General features: G+C 37.9%; 1 protein-coding gene and 2 non-coding genes across 3 annotated transcripts in view; 1 reads left to right on the forward strand and 2 right to left on the reverse strand.

Moving 5' to 3' along the window:
• The window catches only part of LOC126974900 (hemocytin-like), an 83,849-nt gene that overhangs the window by 31,839 nt on the left and 33,499 nt on the right, over window positions 1–18,511 (forward strand). The window contains exons 25-38 of the mRNA XM_050822621.1: window positions 1,056–1,236; window positions 4,066–4,193; window positions 5,931–6,051; window positions 7,230–7,376; window positions 8,106–8,355; window positions 9,151–9,279; window positions 10,354–10,571; window positions 12,046–12,210; window positions 12,406–12,589; window positions 12,845–13,063; window positions 14,985–15,115; window positions 15,852–15,971; window positions 16,477–17,009; window positions 18,079–18,203. Of these exons, the coding sequence (XP_050678578.1) occupies window positions 1,056–1,236; window positions 4,066–4,193; window positions 5,931–6,051; window positions 7,230–7,376; window positions 8,106–8,355; window positions 9,151–9,279; window positions 10,354–10,571; window positions 12,046–12,210; window positions 12,406–12,589; window positions 12,845–13,063; window positions 14,985–15,115; window positions 15,852–15,971; window positions 16,477–17,009; window positions 18,079–18,203 (2,651 nt within the window). The remainder of the gene's footprint in view (window positions 1–1,055; window positions 1,237–4,065; window positions 4,194–5,930; window positions 6,052–7,229; window positions 7,377–8,105; window positions 8,356–9,150; window positions 9,280–10,353; window positions 10,572–12,045; window positions 12,211–12,405; window positions 12,590–12,844; window positions 13,064–14,984; window positions 15,116–15,851; window positions 15,972–16,476; window positions 17,010–18,078; window positions 18,204–18,511) is intronic.
• Window positions 55–127, reverse strand: Trnaa-agc (transfer RNA alanine (anticodon AGC)). The gene has a single exon. It is a non-coding gene; the product is annotated as a tRNA-Ala (tRNA).
• On the reverse strand, window positions 2,083–2,155 carry Trnaa-agc (transfer RNA alanine (anticodon AGC)). The gene has a single exon. It is a non-coding gene; the product is annotated as a tRNA-Ala (tRNA).

Below are 18,511 nucleotides of genomic sequence, written 5' to 3' on the forward strand. Positions count from 1 at the left end.
CCTTATATTTGACAAAATGTTTACTAATTCATCGATGGCTGAAAAAAAATATCTTGGAGGCGCCGGGTATCGATCCCGGTACCTCTCGCATGCTAAGCGAGCGCTCTACCATCTGAGCTACGCCCCCGTTTATGTACAATATAAAATTACTGATCGTAAGCCGAAATATACCATACATAGTATGTAATTAATCATTACGAAACTACCTTTCACCTGTGTCAACAAAATATATGTAATCTGTGTCATAATTGCAACGAAATTTATTCGCCCTATAATTATAAACAAATTGGTATCTCACATACCTTTGCCCCTTTCTGGGATATGATACGTAGAGATGTGGGTTCTACCTGCATCGTCGACCGCATATATCACGGGGCGTGCTCAGAGTTGTTCAGGGTGATACCAGCTGCCAACTTCGACCCGTATTGACTTCTGACATTCTACAACGCACGTTTTGCTAGAATCTCTTGCCTTGCACAGACACTTTATGGAATCAATTACCGGCTGCAGATTTCTCGAACCAATTCGACTAAGGAACGTTCAAACTTTAAGCATCCAACTCAAAGGTCGGCAACGAATTCGTTACACGTTGCTAGATAGGCAATCACGTATAGACCTACCATTCTACTAACAGTGTTGTCAAAGATTATTTTTAACAAACTAACATCACAATTAATTTGTATGGGGAACAGAGGGTTCCTAGTCGACCACACACCCACGAAATATGTTTTGTAAAAGAGGCGACGAATATGATTTGAAAAATGACAAAGCCGTTATAAAATATTATTAAAACATTTAATTTATACTTAATTTTTATATAAAAGGGGACAAACGTGCAAATGTGCAAACGGGGTAGGGGTATCCAACCGCCATGGACATACGCTACACCAGGGGTCATAAGATGCGTTGCCTGCTTTTACAGTATGCTCTATGAAGGTTCCAGAGCCGTATCGACTTGGTAAAACTGCAGCCTTTAATTGAATCCACAAAATGGCTGTGCGAGCCAAGAAGTGTATATATTATTGTCAGTAACTTAACAAATATATTGGTTGCAGTAAGTGTGAGAGCGGCCAGTGGTCTTGCACTCAGCAGCAATGTGCCGGCGTGTGCGCAGCCTGGGGAGACTCGCACGTGGTCACCTTCGACGGCTCCGAGTACGACTTCGAGGGAGTCTGCTCCTACCTGCTCGCCAAGGGAGCCATCGAGGGCAAAGACGGCTTCAGTGTTGAAATTCAGGTATTATTGAGCTTCTTTGACAAAGAAGGATTACTAAAGTTTAATACATTATATAGAGAATAATGATGAACGGTTCTTGTTTGGTTCTGCCCAGGCCACCTAAAATATTATGTAAAGTAGGCTAAGTTGTCATATCATTTAAAAGATGGGCTGGGAGCCTTTTATCAGTTCTTCTTCCCCACGTCAAAGCCCCTTTACCAACTGATGTAGCGTCATGACGTTTGCCAAGTGTTGTTATGTTAATGTCACTGTCTATGGTAATTAAATAATATAAATCTATTTCCAATGGAATGGGGGGACAAATGAGTGTGTCACCTGATGGTAATCCGCCGCCTACACTCACTTTACCAGTTGCAGGCTTACCTATTTGAATAGGATTTCTGCTATGTATGTACTACGGCTCTTTTTTTGTTGTGAAGAATGTGCAAGCCTTATTGTGTTCGGTTTAAAGGACGCCGTAGCTAGTGAAATTAAAGGGCTTGTGACTTAACATCTTATGGCTCAAAGCGAAGAGCGCAATTGCGATGACGCTGCATTCTAATGGGCAGGGCGTATCAAAAACCATCAGTTGAACGTCTTCCTCATCACTTTGTCTCATATAATGAAAAGCCACTTGCAATAGCAGAAAAATGATCCTGTGATTCCTCTGTTGTTGCAACAGAAGAGATCGAAAATTTAAAAAAAATGTAGTACAAAATTCTGTACTGTGGCTTGTAAGTTTAGGCCTCAGTTTTTTTTAAATAATTTTAGCATGGCGTTAAATAAAATATGTAGTATAATAAGTTGTGGCAGCGTTATGTACTACCAGACCAGCTATCCCACGACGGCTAAAAAAAATTGGTTCGTTGGAGGCGCCGGGTATCGATCCCGGTACCTCTCGCATGCTAAGCGAGCGCTCTACCATCTGAGCTACGCCCCCGATACATAACAAGTTGAATTTAATGTACAGACAGAAACAAATCTAGGTCACAACACGTACGCGCGGATTAAAAACAACTTTCACTTTATTGTACAATTATTAATATCACGTACTTGACATTGATAATATTATTGTCTCAGCATTTGATTAATTTGGGTTTAATCTAGTTTACAAACATATAATTACGTTAGTCTCCTATAGGAACCCTTAAGGGTTGAACAGCAATTACCTACTTACCTCGACTTAGTACGGTCTTGATAAGCTTCCCTGGTAAATTCCTTTCGCATCTCTCAATCTTTACCTGGAACCCCGATCATAACGTAGAAGCCCAGGTGAACCTTTCCCAACATTAGATTTCATCCGTCATAATGCGAAATTCCACCCACATCATGTTGACGAATGGCATTCCACAACCGCGTGTTTTCGAGGAACTTCTTGCTTCGCACAGCCACGTTGTGGAATCACTTACCGCCTGCAGTTTTCCCGAACCGATACAACTTAGGACTTAGTTTACACAGATCATACTCCCAACTTAAAGGCCAGCAACATAGCTCATAACCCCTCATAGCGGATTTCTATTGCCCGTTTGCCTCTCTTATTTAAAAAACAAATTGTGTATTCAGTCAAAAAATTCCTCAGTATAATATTATCAACGTGTAAGAAGAGTACCGATTCCAAATATAGGTAATTATATAAAATTTCATATAATAAACAATGTAAAATATTTATTAGAAAATTATTTTATTGAATAGAATTTTAGGACTCCTTGAACTAAATTTATTAGAGGTTGGAGATGATGGTCTCGTCGACTGTAATTTTGTGACTGATGAAGCCAAGTTTCATCCATGGTTATAAATCGTGCTAAGAACTATTCAGAATCTTATTTGCCAGTTCCGAAATAGATGGGGAAATCTCCAGTCTCATTTTTTTTTTGCTTATCTTGAAACCCAGACCGCGTTAACTTAACATCCCTAAGCATTCGCTTAAAATCTTTCTATCTTTGTTTTTTTGGCTATAAAACCCATTGTAGCATGACGATCTGCTTGAATCTTTTCAACTGTTTTATCCTTTTGTTCGATCACAACCATTGTTGGGATGGCGACCTGAGCGAGGTTCATCTTTGGTCAAGCGTATGTAACTCCGAGCTTTAGATATTAATACATTCCTATTGGCGTGCGGAAACCTCGAGGTAGATAAATCGTTCGTTGTCAATCGGTCACCGCTACGCACGTGCCGTTTTTATTTTAGTCATAGGTACATATTTTCCTTTCTCTCTCGGAGTAAGAGTCCTCTCAAACACGTAGAAACAAAAAAAAGGTGTTAGATTAACAAAAAACAAAATTATACCCAGGTACCTAAATAGGAAAAGTTAGTAGGGAATTCCTTCTTCCGACATCGTTCAACTTGAAAGGTAGTTTTAGCTTTGTTAGACTGGTATTCGACCTCATACCCACAAGTTAAATAGCTAAGTAGTGTGATATTTTTTTTTTCGGGTTCTTCAGCCCTAAGGCCAAGACACTGACGGACGGGAAAGGTGGAACTAAGTAAGTTTGTTACTATACTTATGTTATTATTTCTACATTCTGTATTTCAGTCCACGTTCTTCCACGTTTAAATTCGACGCACCCACGTCCAACTGAAGAATACGACGGAGCATTTGCACTTAAAGTATTTTGTGAATCTGATTAACTTGTTCCGTACTGAAATTTTTCAATATCAGATGCCAGACAGCCACATGCAATTCCATTTAATCCATTTTTAACAACATGCTCCTACAAACTGAAAACAAACGCCTTCCATCTCCAATTCCAAGTCCATTTATGATAAGATTGCGTCAGCGAAGTTTACCAAGGCCCATTCGCGTACTGCCGCTCGCTACTACAAAAATTTCTGTTATTTGTGTTTTCTAGAACGTTCCATGTGGTACAACCGGAGCAACATGCTCCAAGGCTGTGACGCTACGTGTGACCAGTGGAGATTCTGACGAGGCTGTCGCGCTGAGTAGCAATACCCCGCTATCAAAACAAGAGAACAAACGGTACGATTAAAAATTAGAGTCTTTAAACCAGGCCAGTACTATAATATATAGCCCAGTGGTAGCGAGGTCCCGGGTTTGAATCCCGGTAAAGATTCAAAGATATTTTATCCATAGGACACAAAGTGCCACTTCGGTATGTCAATAACAAACAAAAACCGAAACTTATATGTAATGAGTTTACCCATTGCAAAATTTAATGTCTACTGGCAAAAGAACTAGTGCAAACATTTATGAGATAAATATAGATATTTCTTTCCGAGACATGGATGTGTATTTATGTATGTATGTTTCAGTAAGTATTATTAAGTAAGTATTTTTTTTTATATGAGAGGTGACAAACGGGCAAGAGGCTCACGGGATTGGGAGAGGTGAGGCAACCGCCCATGGACATCCGCAACAACAGGTGTGTCAAGAAATGCGTTGCCGGCCTTTAAGGTGGGCTTTAAGTATGCTTTTTTCTTGAAGGTCCCTAAGTCGTATCTGTTCGGGAAGACCGCTGCCGGTAGTTTATTCCACAAAGTGGAGGTAATGGCAATGGGGCGGTAGTTGGACGGATCTGAGCGCACACCTTTCTTAGGGATCGGGTGCACTAAAGCCGCCTTCCATAATTTCGGGACTACGCCTGATGAGTAGGAGAGCCGGAAAAGACGGGTTAGGACCGGCGCCAGTTCCGGAGCACATGTCCGCAGCACTATCAGGGGAATACAATTGGGCCCGCTCGATTTGTGAATGTCCAAGGTGAGAAGCGCCTTAAGCACGGCACCATGCCGGATTTTTACCTCCGGCATGTATGACTCGCACCGCGGAATATGCGGTGGTGGTGCACCTTGATCATCCAGAGTCGAGTTGAATACAAAGAGGGAGCCCAGGAGATCAGCTTTCTCTTTCGCGTCATGGGCCAGCGAGTCATCATCCCTGTGCAGTGGCGGAATGGCTGGCTGGCAGAAGTTTCCTTGGACAGCCTTGGCGAGCGACCAGAACGCACGAGTTCCCGAGGGAAGGCAAGGCAAGTCTCTCGCCAATTCTGCCAATGTGCTTCGACTTCGCGTCAGCAATAACTCTTTTGAAGGACATGGAGGCATGATTGAAGTGTTTTTAAAGTTCGCTGGAATTCACATCCTTAGATACCACCGCATTGACCCAAGCCTGATAGCACTCCTGCTTTTGGCGAGAGGCCATTTTGCAGGAGCGGTCAAACCATGGTTGGGACCTGCCACCGATAGGCACAGTATTAAAAGTATTAAATATATCGTTGTCATGCAGTCATATTACAAGCTATGCCTAGTTTGGGGCATGATACTTTCTGTAAAAGTGTGTCGATATTATTTATTTTATTTTCAATTTCGCAAATTACATTACAAACCCGATTATTCTAATAATTCAAATATTGCTCAATATTAAAATCTTACCAGTGACATGGTTCTGGGACGTATATTCTTTTCCCTGGATTAAATTTCGCTTCGGCCAGGATATTTTTTCGATACCTACGAATATTTAATACAGAATAAACTCTTCAGAGTTTGTGAGAGATGTTTCAACATTTTAACTATGTACACCTACTGAATGCTTATTGGTCACGTAGTGATCATATCAAATCGTTGTTGGATGGTCAAAGTGATAATCACAACATTCCGTAAACAATCACTATTGGCTACTATGGATTTATATAAGAACACACACACATATATCGACAGCTATATCTACTGCTTATAAATTTTTGTACTTTGTTAATTTTAGTATAAAATTGCGTAAGGCGGGCATATTTACGTTCTTGGACGTACCAACTGCGGGTGTGACCGTGCAGTGGGATGGAGGCTCGCGTGTTTACGTGCTACTCGACTCGGCATGGAGGAATAGAGTAAGTACGCGAAAACAGCATTGACCATGCCGTCTGTGTTTCTGTTAAATTTTCGTCAATTTATCAACAAATTGATTAACGACTTATGTTCATAAAATAAGAAATTTTATGTTACCTTATTGGCCAAGATAAATACAATCTAAGAAAAAATATATAAAAAATACCAGAATACCTATATAGGTTAGTTAAGATTTTAAAATTAAAATAAAATTACACTTAGAATATAATCCTATTAATATTATAAATGTGAAAGTTTGTATGTCTGGATGTATGTTTGAGCTTCTTTAACGCAAACACTACTGAATGGATTTTGATGAAACTTTGCAATAATATAGCTTACACACCAGAATAACATATAAGCTATAATTTATAAAAATATTGTGTGAATTATCTATACATTTAAATAAAATTGGAGTGTCTGTTTGTAATATTGAAATAGTCGTTTTTTACTAAATGTATATTATGAATATATATACGGTACATACACCAAAATAACATTTTTTACAATTTTTGTCTGTCTGTCTATCTGTCTGTTTGTTCCGGCTAATCCGGCGACTTTTATTAGCAGGTAGCTGATGTAATAAGGAGTAACTAAGGCTACGTTTATTTTAGAAAAATATAGCAATGTCCAAGAAACGGTCTAACTCTAAAAATAATTTATATGGCAAAACAACGTTTGCCGGGTCAGCAGTCTATAATAAACGTTAAATGAATTATAATAATAACAAGAATTTTGTAATGAATAAAATGAAATGAAAAATGTATTAATACTTAATAATTATTCTGCATGCCAGAAATGGCCGATTACATTGATACCTTAAAATTTTGTTACATGTTTTCTGGCAAAACAAGATTTATTAAAAGCTTCTTAAAATTTAAATATAATTAAAGAGAATTGTCCATTTAGATTCGTTAAGTAAGTTAGTGGTATTTTGCTGTTTGCTTATAGAATACTACTGCACATATTTATAATATAGTAAATACTGTACAATGAATTATGTCGCTAATAAATGATTCACCGTTATTTTCCAATAGAAACGTGCACTCTAGTTCTATGGAGTCCTATCAGAATGTATAATTTTTTATACTCGAATCGCATTCTCTGTGCTGCTACACATCTTCTAAGTTTATTATTTATCTTATTTCAAAGTTTCTTTATTTTTTTATTGTAATTTAAGGTGCGGGGTCTGTGCGGCAACTTCAATTCAGATATGCGAGATGACTTCCAGACTCCATCCGGTGGTGGTCTAGCCGAGACGTCTCCTTTACTCTTCGCTGACTCTTGGAAACTAAAACCAACCTGCCCCAAGCCAAAGGAGAGTACGGTGAGTACCTATTTCTTTTTCACTTTTCGTTTCTTTTATAATAATCTCGAAATTGTTCTTATAAGTTGATAGAAACTATGTTTTCTTGTTAATTTTATCATTACTTAGAATTATTTTCACCATTTCTATTATTTATCAAACGCATCTTATAGTAAATATAATTGGTTTGTTGATAGTAGTGGAGATACATAATGTTACAATATCTCAGGATTTCTCTTGAGATATCAGAACTCTTGGAATCTGCTCAGGATTTTGCAAATCTCTTACATTTTAAAGATCTCTTTTAAAGTGCATGGGAGCCGGAAAAGTGTCGCTTTTGAAAATTTTAATGTATCAAAGAAAATTCTCTAACTGTAAAACATCTCAGGGGTTTTCAATGGAAATCAGGGCTTTTCTCCTGAGTTTTGGATTTTTTCATTAAGCCTCCACTAATAAACTCGATATCTTATTCTCTTCATTTATGAAGGTATAAGATGCAGCGACTCTCTACGCAAAATTTTTAAAAGTTCTGCTTTTTCAGAATTAGAACAGTAGAAATTAAATTTTAATTAAAAACATAATAGTTACAAAAAACACTTTTTTAGAAAATTAAACCTCCATTTTCGTAACACAAATCACTTCATCAAATCATGTCCAAAGATTCCGTTACACATTACTAAGATATTTACCTACAGGTAAACTAACGGAACTATTAAAAAGCGTATAATATAGCAACGATAACTCATGTAGGATCACTGCGTGGAGCGTCCTCATCGCAAGCAGTGGGCATCTGGAACGTGCGGTCTGCTGAAGCAGTATCCATTCTCGCTGTGCCACTCCGAAGTGCCTGTGGATGGATACTTGCAGCGATGCACGAGGGACGCGTGCGCGTGCGATGCCGGAGGGGACTGCGAGTGTGCGTGCACCGCACTCGCAGCGTACGGGCAGGCGTGCGCCGCCCGTGGCGTACCCGTGCGCTGGAGAACAGACAAACTTTGTCGTGAGAACATTTATATTATACGACTGTCGTATTTTCGCATATCTTAGTATATTAAATAAAATCAAAGGCCGGATCATCTATAATTGTAATTATTTTAGGATTTTACCAGTGGGAGGCTCGTTTGCACAGGAAGCCGGCTAGATTATGGGTACCACCACGGCGCTTATTTCTGCAGTGAAGAAGCAATGTGTAAGCACTACTGTGTTTCGGTCTGAAGGGCGCGGTAGCTAATAAAATTACTAAACATCTTATGTCTCAAGGTGACGAGCCCAATTGTAGTGCCGCTCAGAATTTTTTAGTTTTTCAAGAATCCTGTGCGGCACTGCATTGTAATGCGTATCAATTACCATCAGCTGAACGTCCTGCTCGTCTCGTCTCTTAGTTTTATAAAAACAAATCTTTAAGTAAATATATAATATACCATGTGCATTCAATTTCTGGTATTGCCGCATTATCTGCAATTGTGATAATGCAATCGAATTTGTGTGCTGAAGATGACTGGTAAGGAGGTGTCAAAAGTAATTGTAACATATATAGTCGTTAGGTACTATATTCGCTCGATGGCTACAAATTGATGACTATTGGCTTTGTGGGTGAATAGCTATTTCCGCTCCATCTTCGCTTATAAAAAATTGTTGCAGTTGTTTTAAACATTGGTTACCATTTACATTCCGTCTTAGATCTAGTACGTATGATATTGGTTTCCCATACGGGCATGAAAGAAATAATATAGCTGCTAATCGTGTGTATCCGTGCTGTCTAGCAAAATATATACTAATATAGTTGTGTGAACAGCCATGCAGTGTGATGAGGAGTGCTCCAACTACAGAGAATGTATATCGGCGTGCCCCCCAGAAACTTGTGACAACACCCTCGACTATCCGGATATCAAAGCGGTGTGTGAGCACCAGACTTGTGTGGAAGGTAATTAGCCTTTTAACCAATCAATTTTCTTCTAATTATAAAAAGGTTTCATCATATAAAAATCACATATGACATTCAAGAAGAAAGAAACTGTACGTGGCGTTTAATAAGTTAGCTAGAGTCATAGGTATTAAATTTTACGATAAAATACCAGACAGTGTATCAGGACTCACTGAACATAAATTCAAGATAAATATTAAACCTTATTTGACAATGAAAGATTACTATAGTATGGTAGATTATATGGAGGATATTGATGTATGGTTCTTGTCAGTTTCTGCGCAGGCCACCTAAACGTTTATAATAAGTAGGCAAAGTTGTTATAATATGATTTAAAAGTAGGGCTGGGAGTTTCTTATCACTTCTCTTCATCATTTCAAAACCCCATTTACAAACTGATGTAGCTTCACAACATGTTAAGTTATTGTCAGTCCCTATGGGAAATATTAGGGGTTAAAGTATGAAATTGCCGATTTATCCTGTCCTGATAAATTGAAATTCTTTTTTTTTTATTTAACATATTTATTTAATCAAAGTAATTACTATTATTATCTATATATTCTATATATAAGGTCATTTATAGCTTTGTAATAAAACTGTGGCAATCTAGATTCGACAAACTGTGTGAAAGCATTTTGTACTGTCTCCTAAGAAGAAAACTTTTTATAGCGTTGAAAGTTGTCGAAATCTCGAAAAAAATAAAAGTCCGTTAGAGCAAGGTCTGGCGAATACTGAGGGTGACGAATGGTTTTTAATTGCAGTTCCTGTTAAAACAGTTTTCGTGCTGTATGAGGTCTCCGTTATCATGGAGCAATAATGGTGAAGATTCACGAGTGGGCGCTGTTTCACTGCTATTTTTTGCTATCATTGCTAGGGGTTCTGCACAGTAGTCATCTGCCGTTATTGCTTGACCAGATAGTTAATAACACCATGCTGAGACCACCAAACGGTTACCATTACCTCTTTATTGGAAAGCTTTGCTTTAGGACACTATTGTTAGTGCTTCACACCGACTTAGGTTTAAGTCGTTTTATTGCATTTGTTGATAATAATTTTTGTATTCTATCTGTCTAGGTTGCAAACAAAACAAGACCTGTCCCGAAGGCAGCGTGTACTTAAACAGCTCTTTGTCGGAGTGCGTTCCCCGTGCCAAGTGTCGGCCAGTGTGCATGACGTTACCGGATGGAAAGGTCATCCTTGAAGGAGACATCCTGGAAGAAGACGCGTGCCACACCTGTCGATGTTCTAAGAAAAGTCGCGTATGCAGTGGACAGCCCTGTCCCACACTTCTGGTGAGATATTAATATATTTTTAGATGAGGGTTTATGATTCTGGAATTTATTTAACAGATATTATTTTTTTTATTAGCCATCAACATAATACAAGAACAGTTTATGTTTTTTTTATAAAAATACGGGACGAGACGAGCAGGACGTTCAGCTGATAGTAATTAATACGCCCTGCCCTACAATGCATTCTTGAAAAGCCCAAATATTTTGAACGGCACTACAATTTCCCTCGTCACCTTGAGACATAAGATGTTAAGTCTCATTTGCCCAATTATTTCACTAACTACGGCGCCCTTCAGACCGAAACACAGTAATGTTTATACATTACTGCTTCACGGCAGAAATAGGCGCCGTTGTGGTACCCATAATCTAGCCGGCATCCTGTGGAAAGGAGCCTCCCGCTGGTAACTGTTAATTAAATACTTTTGACATACGAATCCTTTTCAATAATCATTAGAGAGATTATAATTCTGAAGCCCTAACATCAACTGCTGCTCAAAAGTATCATAAAAACTATACTTAATGATAATTATTTGTTCGTTAAGCAAATATTGTAAACTAAAATTAAAGGGGTTGCATGCAAATGATATCATAAAACTGACGCATATATTTTCGAACGTCACTACGACTTCGATACGATAGGTACCGGCGTAAGGGGATCTCGACCTTGACTAAGGTCAAATCTGACATAACTTACACTGAAGAACTGATGTTACATAAGCGACAGATTATTCTTTCTTGTTTATTATTTACTAGTTGACCCGACAGACGTTGTACTGTATATAATAAATAAAATAATGTTTTTTTATTAATTTGTCCATAATATAACATAACATCAAGAATTATTTCGTAAACTATGCTTCCTGTTGTTGTAATGTTTCACAGCAGAACCGTCAATAATTTCTCTCATAGAGAATATATATATACAAATATGTCCATACAAAACAAATATCGGACGACGGGGGACACATCAAAGGAAAAACAAAATTGTTGTTTTTATTTAATTCCGAACATTTTCCTATTTATTCACCTTTTAAACCTTCCCTGGACTTCCACAAATAATTCAAGACCAAAATTTGCTGCGAGACCAACGAACAGCAATTCATTTTTATATATATAGATACATTATTCGGTATCATAGGAGAATAATCCTTAAGGGAATAATAAGAGGCGTAGTTGATCCATTCACCGCCAATCAATTAGTAACTGAGTGATGAAGTGAACATTCACTGCGATATATCAAGCGATACATTTGAAAATGGTTTTCAGTATTACTATGAGCTATTGGTATGAGTATGAGTATTAGTTACCTATTTGGAAGAATTAAACTGACTGCTGGGACGTATTATAAATGATTTGTGGAATTATTTTGGTATTTTTTCGAACACTGTAATCTGAACTGAAAGTAACGTTACAATATTTTCTTTGAGTTGGTATCAAGTAAATAATTATGTTGAAGAAAACACTTGTTTGACAGACAAGTCCCGGTCCAACGTCAGCCCCAGAGACCACGCCGCACGACGAAGCCTTCCGCTGCAACCCTGGCTGGAGTCAATGGTTCAACAGGAACGCGCCAGATTTTAACACAACTGTAGCTCCAGTGGCCCTTGACGTCGAGCCTTTGCCTCGTCCTAATGAATTTGTATGTATTTCATTGTTTTTATTTATAAAGAAACATATTTTGTAGACTTAATACACGCATACGCCGGCAAAAATGGAACGTGATATATTTGTAAGAAGGAATTGATTAAAAATGTAGACTATATCATTTCATAGAATTGCGAAAAGATATATAAAAAGTAAAATAATATTCAATGTTATTTGTTTTATGAAATAGGCGGCTGCATCGCCGATGTGTAGCAAGGAACAGATGAAGACTATCGAATGTAGAACCGTTGGAGATCACAGGAGTCCAAAGGAAACCGGTCTCAACGTAGAGTGTAGCTTGGAGAGGGGTCTCGTTTGTGAAGAGAAACAGAAGTTGTGCCCTGACTTCGAGATTCGTGTCTTCTGCGATTGTGGTAAAGTGTTTCTTCTTTTAATCTATTTAATTCAATTTCTGTTTAAAAACATTGGCACCATGTCGGACGAATGAGGCTGGCTATTATCAACTATTTGTTGCTGAACTAAAATCACCTCTAGTTAAGCATTATTAAATTTTCATACTTTTTAATTGATTGGTAGTATAAAACCACGCTTGCAAATAAATCTAAGTATTCCACGTTACAAACATACAAAATTATAAGATCCCTTTTTATATTATAAATTATTTCCAGCGCCGTTCCAATGCTTGAACTCGAGTCACCCGAACAACCCTCATCCTCACGACTGCTCCAAGTTTTATGAGTGCACGCCAGACCCAGCCAACCCCGAGCAGCCCCACACAGTGCTGAAGGACTGTCCCCCCGGCCTGATGTACCACCCGCAGCTCATGGTGTGTGACTGGCCCAGCAACGTGCTTCCCATCAGACCTGAGTGTTCTACAGACACTACAAGTTAGTTATTAGCATTAATATGTCAAAAGCAGCCGAGTTCATTCCTGCTCGAAGGACCATCGCCGTTCTATTTTAAATTTCTCTTATACAGCTATGATAAAAATGGATTTCATATCGTAGGTCAGAAATGTTGTCACTAACTGTATCTTCTATCGATTCCATTTTTATTAAAGGTCACGGAATGGAGTAGAAAGAATCTTGTGCAGTTTAATTCCCAGAAGTTCAAGTCTGCGCTTAATACACTCATATAACCGAGCTATGGACGTAACTAGCTTGCGCAATGTTTCGACGGGACGACACTTGGGTACCTTCGAAAAAAACGCCTACACTAAGAGACCGGCAAAGCTCATGTGATTCCTCAATTGTTCCAATAGAGTGTAGGCTGCGATGATCGCTTTCCATAGCTACTGCTATACTTATCTGTCCTGTGTGTCTAAGATAACATTGCGTCGCAAAAATGTGTTAATTATTTGATACATAAAACTAGCTTTTATGGTTTTGTCTTATTCTAAGGCAAATGATTCACCTTTTTTCGAATTTTATGCCTTTTGAATTTCATTTTAAGTTTAAAATCTTGTATGTGTTTCAGACCCCTTCGAGGGCAAACCAAGAATAGAACTCGATTTCAGTACAGGTACCTCTTATTAACTACCATTTATTATATACAAATAAAATTTGAAAACAAAATTTTATGAACTATGCGGGACTCGAACTCACGACCTATCGCGTTCTGTGCGAGTGATCAGCCAACTGAGCCAACCGTTTGGGTGACGTAAAATTTATTGACTACTTCGTAAACTCTCATCTCAAAGTGTAGTAATTAATTTCCGTCTTATTTTAATTCGTAATGCAAATGTCGTCCAATAGACACACTCCTTGGTCTCTTACATATCTTATATATAAAATTCTCGTGTCACAATGTTAGTTACCTTACCCCTCCGAAACGGCTTTACTGATTTTTACCAAATTTTATAGGCATATTCAGTAGATCTGAGAATCGGCTACTATCTATTTTTCATCCCCGTAAATGTTAAGGGTAGTCCAACCCATTTTTTTTTTAATTTTAATTTTTTTATTTTATTATGATTCAGCATTGAAAAATACATACAAATTTATATTTTCGCCCTTCTACGATCTACAACAATTTTTGTATCACGATTTTTATATTATTCTGTTCCATCCACCAAACCGATATAGGGTTGCAAGATGGCAATCGAATACAATAAAATGCATCAAAATTTTAATAATTGATTTTTTTTCATATGTTATATAGCAATACGTCGTTTGTTGGGTCAGCTAGTATTTTTATTATTTCACTAGAACACAAGATACGTATCACTATGTCCGCCTATATAACATATGCGAACGTCTCCATTTGTGTAATCTTATCAATGTTTCTTCTCTATTTATTTCTGTTCTATATCTTCTATAATTTTACTTTAGTCACTACTTCCAATAGAACATGAAATAAAAATAGAAGTGGTTATCAAATTATCTATTAATACGGCTTTACTCACGTTTTTGTCGGTGTCGGGACCGACTAGTAGTAAGACGTTATCGCGAACCCACCACACTCACCATGATGAATTACCTCCGAATGGTCCGAAACTAGTCGGTTCCGACACCGACAAAAACGTGACTAAAGCCGTATTCATAAATAATTTAATAATGACTCACTAAAGTTTTAATAATTTAGAAGTAGTTATCCTTCATAGTACATCAGAATTCTCTAAACAGGAATAAAACAAGTCATTATTAGACTCGTTTCTTTAAACTGTTTTACATAAATTATTAAATACTATCTTAACATTATTGTTAAATGTATGAAGAAAAGAAAGAAAGAATTTACCATTCAGTAGAATTTTAAGACATTTTACTACATGTTTGTGTTATAATAAAACAGCTGTTTTTATTATATCAGTGGCACCAACGAAAGAGACAGTACAATGTGACCAGGGCGAGGAGTACTCTGAGTGCGCGTTTCCATGCGACTCACTTTGTGATCACTTCAAGAGGAGTCTGCAAGAGAAGGGACATTGTTCCTCGGATGAGGTAACACTGAGCTGCACTTTCTATAGTTGTTACCATACAACTATTTATGTATATACACCCTGTATTCTTCAGAGTGGATAGAAACAAAGGGGTGGTTCGTAAAAACACCAAATTATCTATCTATGTATCGAGCTTATCCTACTGCCAAGCAATGTGTGCAAAAACTATAACGCGCCACCTCCACGGACTTCTAAGCTACCAGGAGCCGTACCTAGTGTACTTTACTTGGCAACTCAGCTTCAACATGTGATGTCTTAAGCTGACAGGCGAAACCGTGTGAAAACTGCATTATAGTGGATAGGGTGTATCACTTATATGAACATTCTACTTTTCTTAGTCCTTATCATTAAAAAATTGATTTAAAATCCACTGTCCCGTTCAGACATTATTTTGTATACACCATTGAGTTTCGTTTTAACTCGTTCTACAGATACAAATCTTAGGTTCTTATATTTTAGTTGGTATATGATGCATAATAACCATTGCTCAATTGATTTGGAATAGTCGTGAATTGTTAACGAGTTTACTTACCATTGGATAAAGTAAAGCGATACGACATCTCATCTATTTAAAAAATGAGGTTGTAGAAATTTTCGTAACATAATAATTCTTATTTATGCTTAGACTGACTGGTGTTTCATAAAAAATATTCTCCCGTTTAACCTGGTTATGATCACAGATTATAGACATAGAAGCATAATTTAGCTTATAAACTATAATGAAGTTTGTTTTACAGAAATGCGTGTCCGGCTGTGTAAATGTGACGAAGTGTGCGTTCGGCTCGCTGTGGCGCGACGAGCACACTTGTGTCCCGCCCAGAGACTGCACCTGCCTGTATGACGGAAATATTGTCAAGGTACTTCATAATGTAATATATATTGTGTATATGTTTTGTATAAATTGCCTAAGGCCAGAACCAGATATAACAAACGAGACGAAAAAAGGAAGGTAGGAAACGAAAGAGGAAGAATGTGTGTTGAGGTATTTCTCTGGCTGCCTTAGATATATATGATTAAGGGCCTCACAAATATAGCGAAACAACTGACATTTTTAATTATCAGTATATAATTTGATAAATCAACCGCAAGAAATAAATAAATAAAAGTATAATACGTCAAAAGTACGGAGAAGGTTCTTCTCTACATTTAATCGTATTGCAGCATCTTCGTGAACTATGTCCCAAAGCAAAAGACGTGTTTCTTGTAAATACGAAAGTCGGTTTAAATTTGTGCATAAATTCAATTGTTAATTTGCCGACTCAAAATGAGTTACGGTTCATTTGTTAAGATTTTAGTTTTCAACTTTCCCTTCCTCGCTGTTTTATAAAATATTTATTCTAATCGTAAATGTTTTCCCTACAGCCTGGCGGAGTGATCGTCGATGGATGCAGAAAATGCCAGTGTATAGACAACCAGTTGCACTGCGATTCCAGCGAATGTGTTACTATCGAAATACCCAAAGGCCCTACACACTCTCCCATGATATTCCCTGAACCACAAAAAACAGTCTCAACTATACACTTTTCAACGTCTACCACGTTCTCTACTACCCCGATTCCAGTTACAACACTCACGCCCTCGTCTGAATACGCAACTCCGACAACTGGTTACCCAAGTTCAACAACTGGTTACCCAAGTTCAACAACTGGTTTCCCAAGTTCAACAACTGGTCACCCAAGTTCAACAACTGGTTACCCAAGTTCAACAACTGGTCACCCAAGTTCAACCACTGGTTACCCAAGTCCAACAACAGGTTATAAAATTCCATCAACAGGCTACCCTAGTTCCACAACAGAACATCCAACTTCGACTCCAACATCAACCGTACCGCCTACTCTTACTACAATTATAATCAGGGCTACAGAATCTCCGCCTCCTAAATGTGATCCGCAAAAGTAAGTTTTCATAATTGCTTGATTATTTCCCATAATATTGCCAGGTACATATAGATGTATGGTTATAGAAACAAACTATGTACTTTAAAAAAAGTCGACGAAGTGAATTAGAAAATTGAAATTTTGGAATTTAACTAACATGATAATTAAGAATATGTAGTATGTAAGAAGGACGCAAGTACCTAAACCTAAGTACCTAAGTAAGTAAGTATTACTTGAGATTCGTCCTAATGCAGATTGGTTCCAATATTGAATTAAACCTCCAGCTAAAAGTTCGTATTTCGTTTGAAAGTTCAATTAACCGCGCCATCACGAAAAACATGGCAGCTACTAAACACTTGCTAAGTAGCGATTGCATGTAGGTATAATAAACACTCCAATTCATATATCATAGTATAATTCTATGACTAACCAGTGCTCTGTGAACGGCTAGATCACATGGCGTTGCGTAGAGACCTTGCTTCTTTGTTTGTCTGCTACTGAATTCATCATGCAGACTGTTCCAAAGAGCTCTTTGACCTGATTCCTGCCGCCGAACTCCACCCTCGCACAAAACGTATCAAATTAGGATGTCATCCCGTCTAGATGTGAGGTGTTCCTCCACAGTGCGGTAGGAACTGTCTTCCACGTATAACCGAGCTGTGGAATGAGCATTCTAGTGCGGTGTTTCCAGGATGATACGACATGGGTACCTTCAGAAATGCGTACACTTTTCTAAAAAACCGGTAACGCTTCTGTGATTTCTCTGGTGTATGCATTGCCGCTTATAATTATTGAAAGACCAAAAATTTTGAGTGACACCGCGATTACTCCCGTCACCTTCAGACATAAAATTTTAAGTCTCATCAGGCCAGTAATTTCACTATAGACCGACAACTTCGTGCGCACAAAGTTGTAGGACTATAGCTACAGCGCCCTGCAAACCGAATCACAATGATACTTGCACATTACTTTCCTTGGCGGAAAAAGACGCCGCTATGGTACCTACTATTCCACCCGCATCATGTGCTAAAAAGCTTCCCCCTATAAATGTACAAACAAATCTAATGTTAATATTTCGAATTTTCAGCTACATGACACTACTCTGGGGCGACCAACAGCTACCAGACAGCTCATTCAAAGCCAGCTCAGTTTATAACGACCTGTTTATGCCACAGTTCGCAGTGCTAGATGGCCACCCACTCGATATCACTGGTAAGTTCTTATCAAATCAATACGTTTAAGTATTTTTGTTTGCACTTCACATATATTGTAGTTGAAATGATTTGTAAAACGATGAAGCTGTAAATGTTGATTTAAAAGAGTGGAAATGAGTGTCTTGCCACTTCTTCTCATTAAAGCACAACCTTTTCTGACATGGCGGTAAATGTAAAAGAAAAGAATTTCCTACGAGCCATTAAAAATAGTAAACGCCAACCATCAATACTTTTTTTTGTTATTTTATTGTTTGGAACATAAACAAATAATTTGTTTGGCGTCATTGTTGTTCTGATTTTATTATT

This window comes from Leptidea sinapis, chromosome 34 (genome assembly GCF_905404315.1).
Source record: "Leptidea sinapis chromosome 34, ilLepSina1.1, whole genome shotgun sequence".
NCBI lineage: Eukaryota > Metazoa > Arthropoda > Insecta > Lepidoptera > Pieridae > Leptidea > Leptidea sinapis.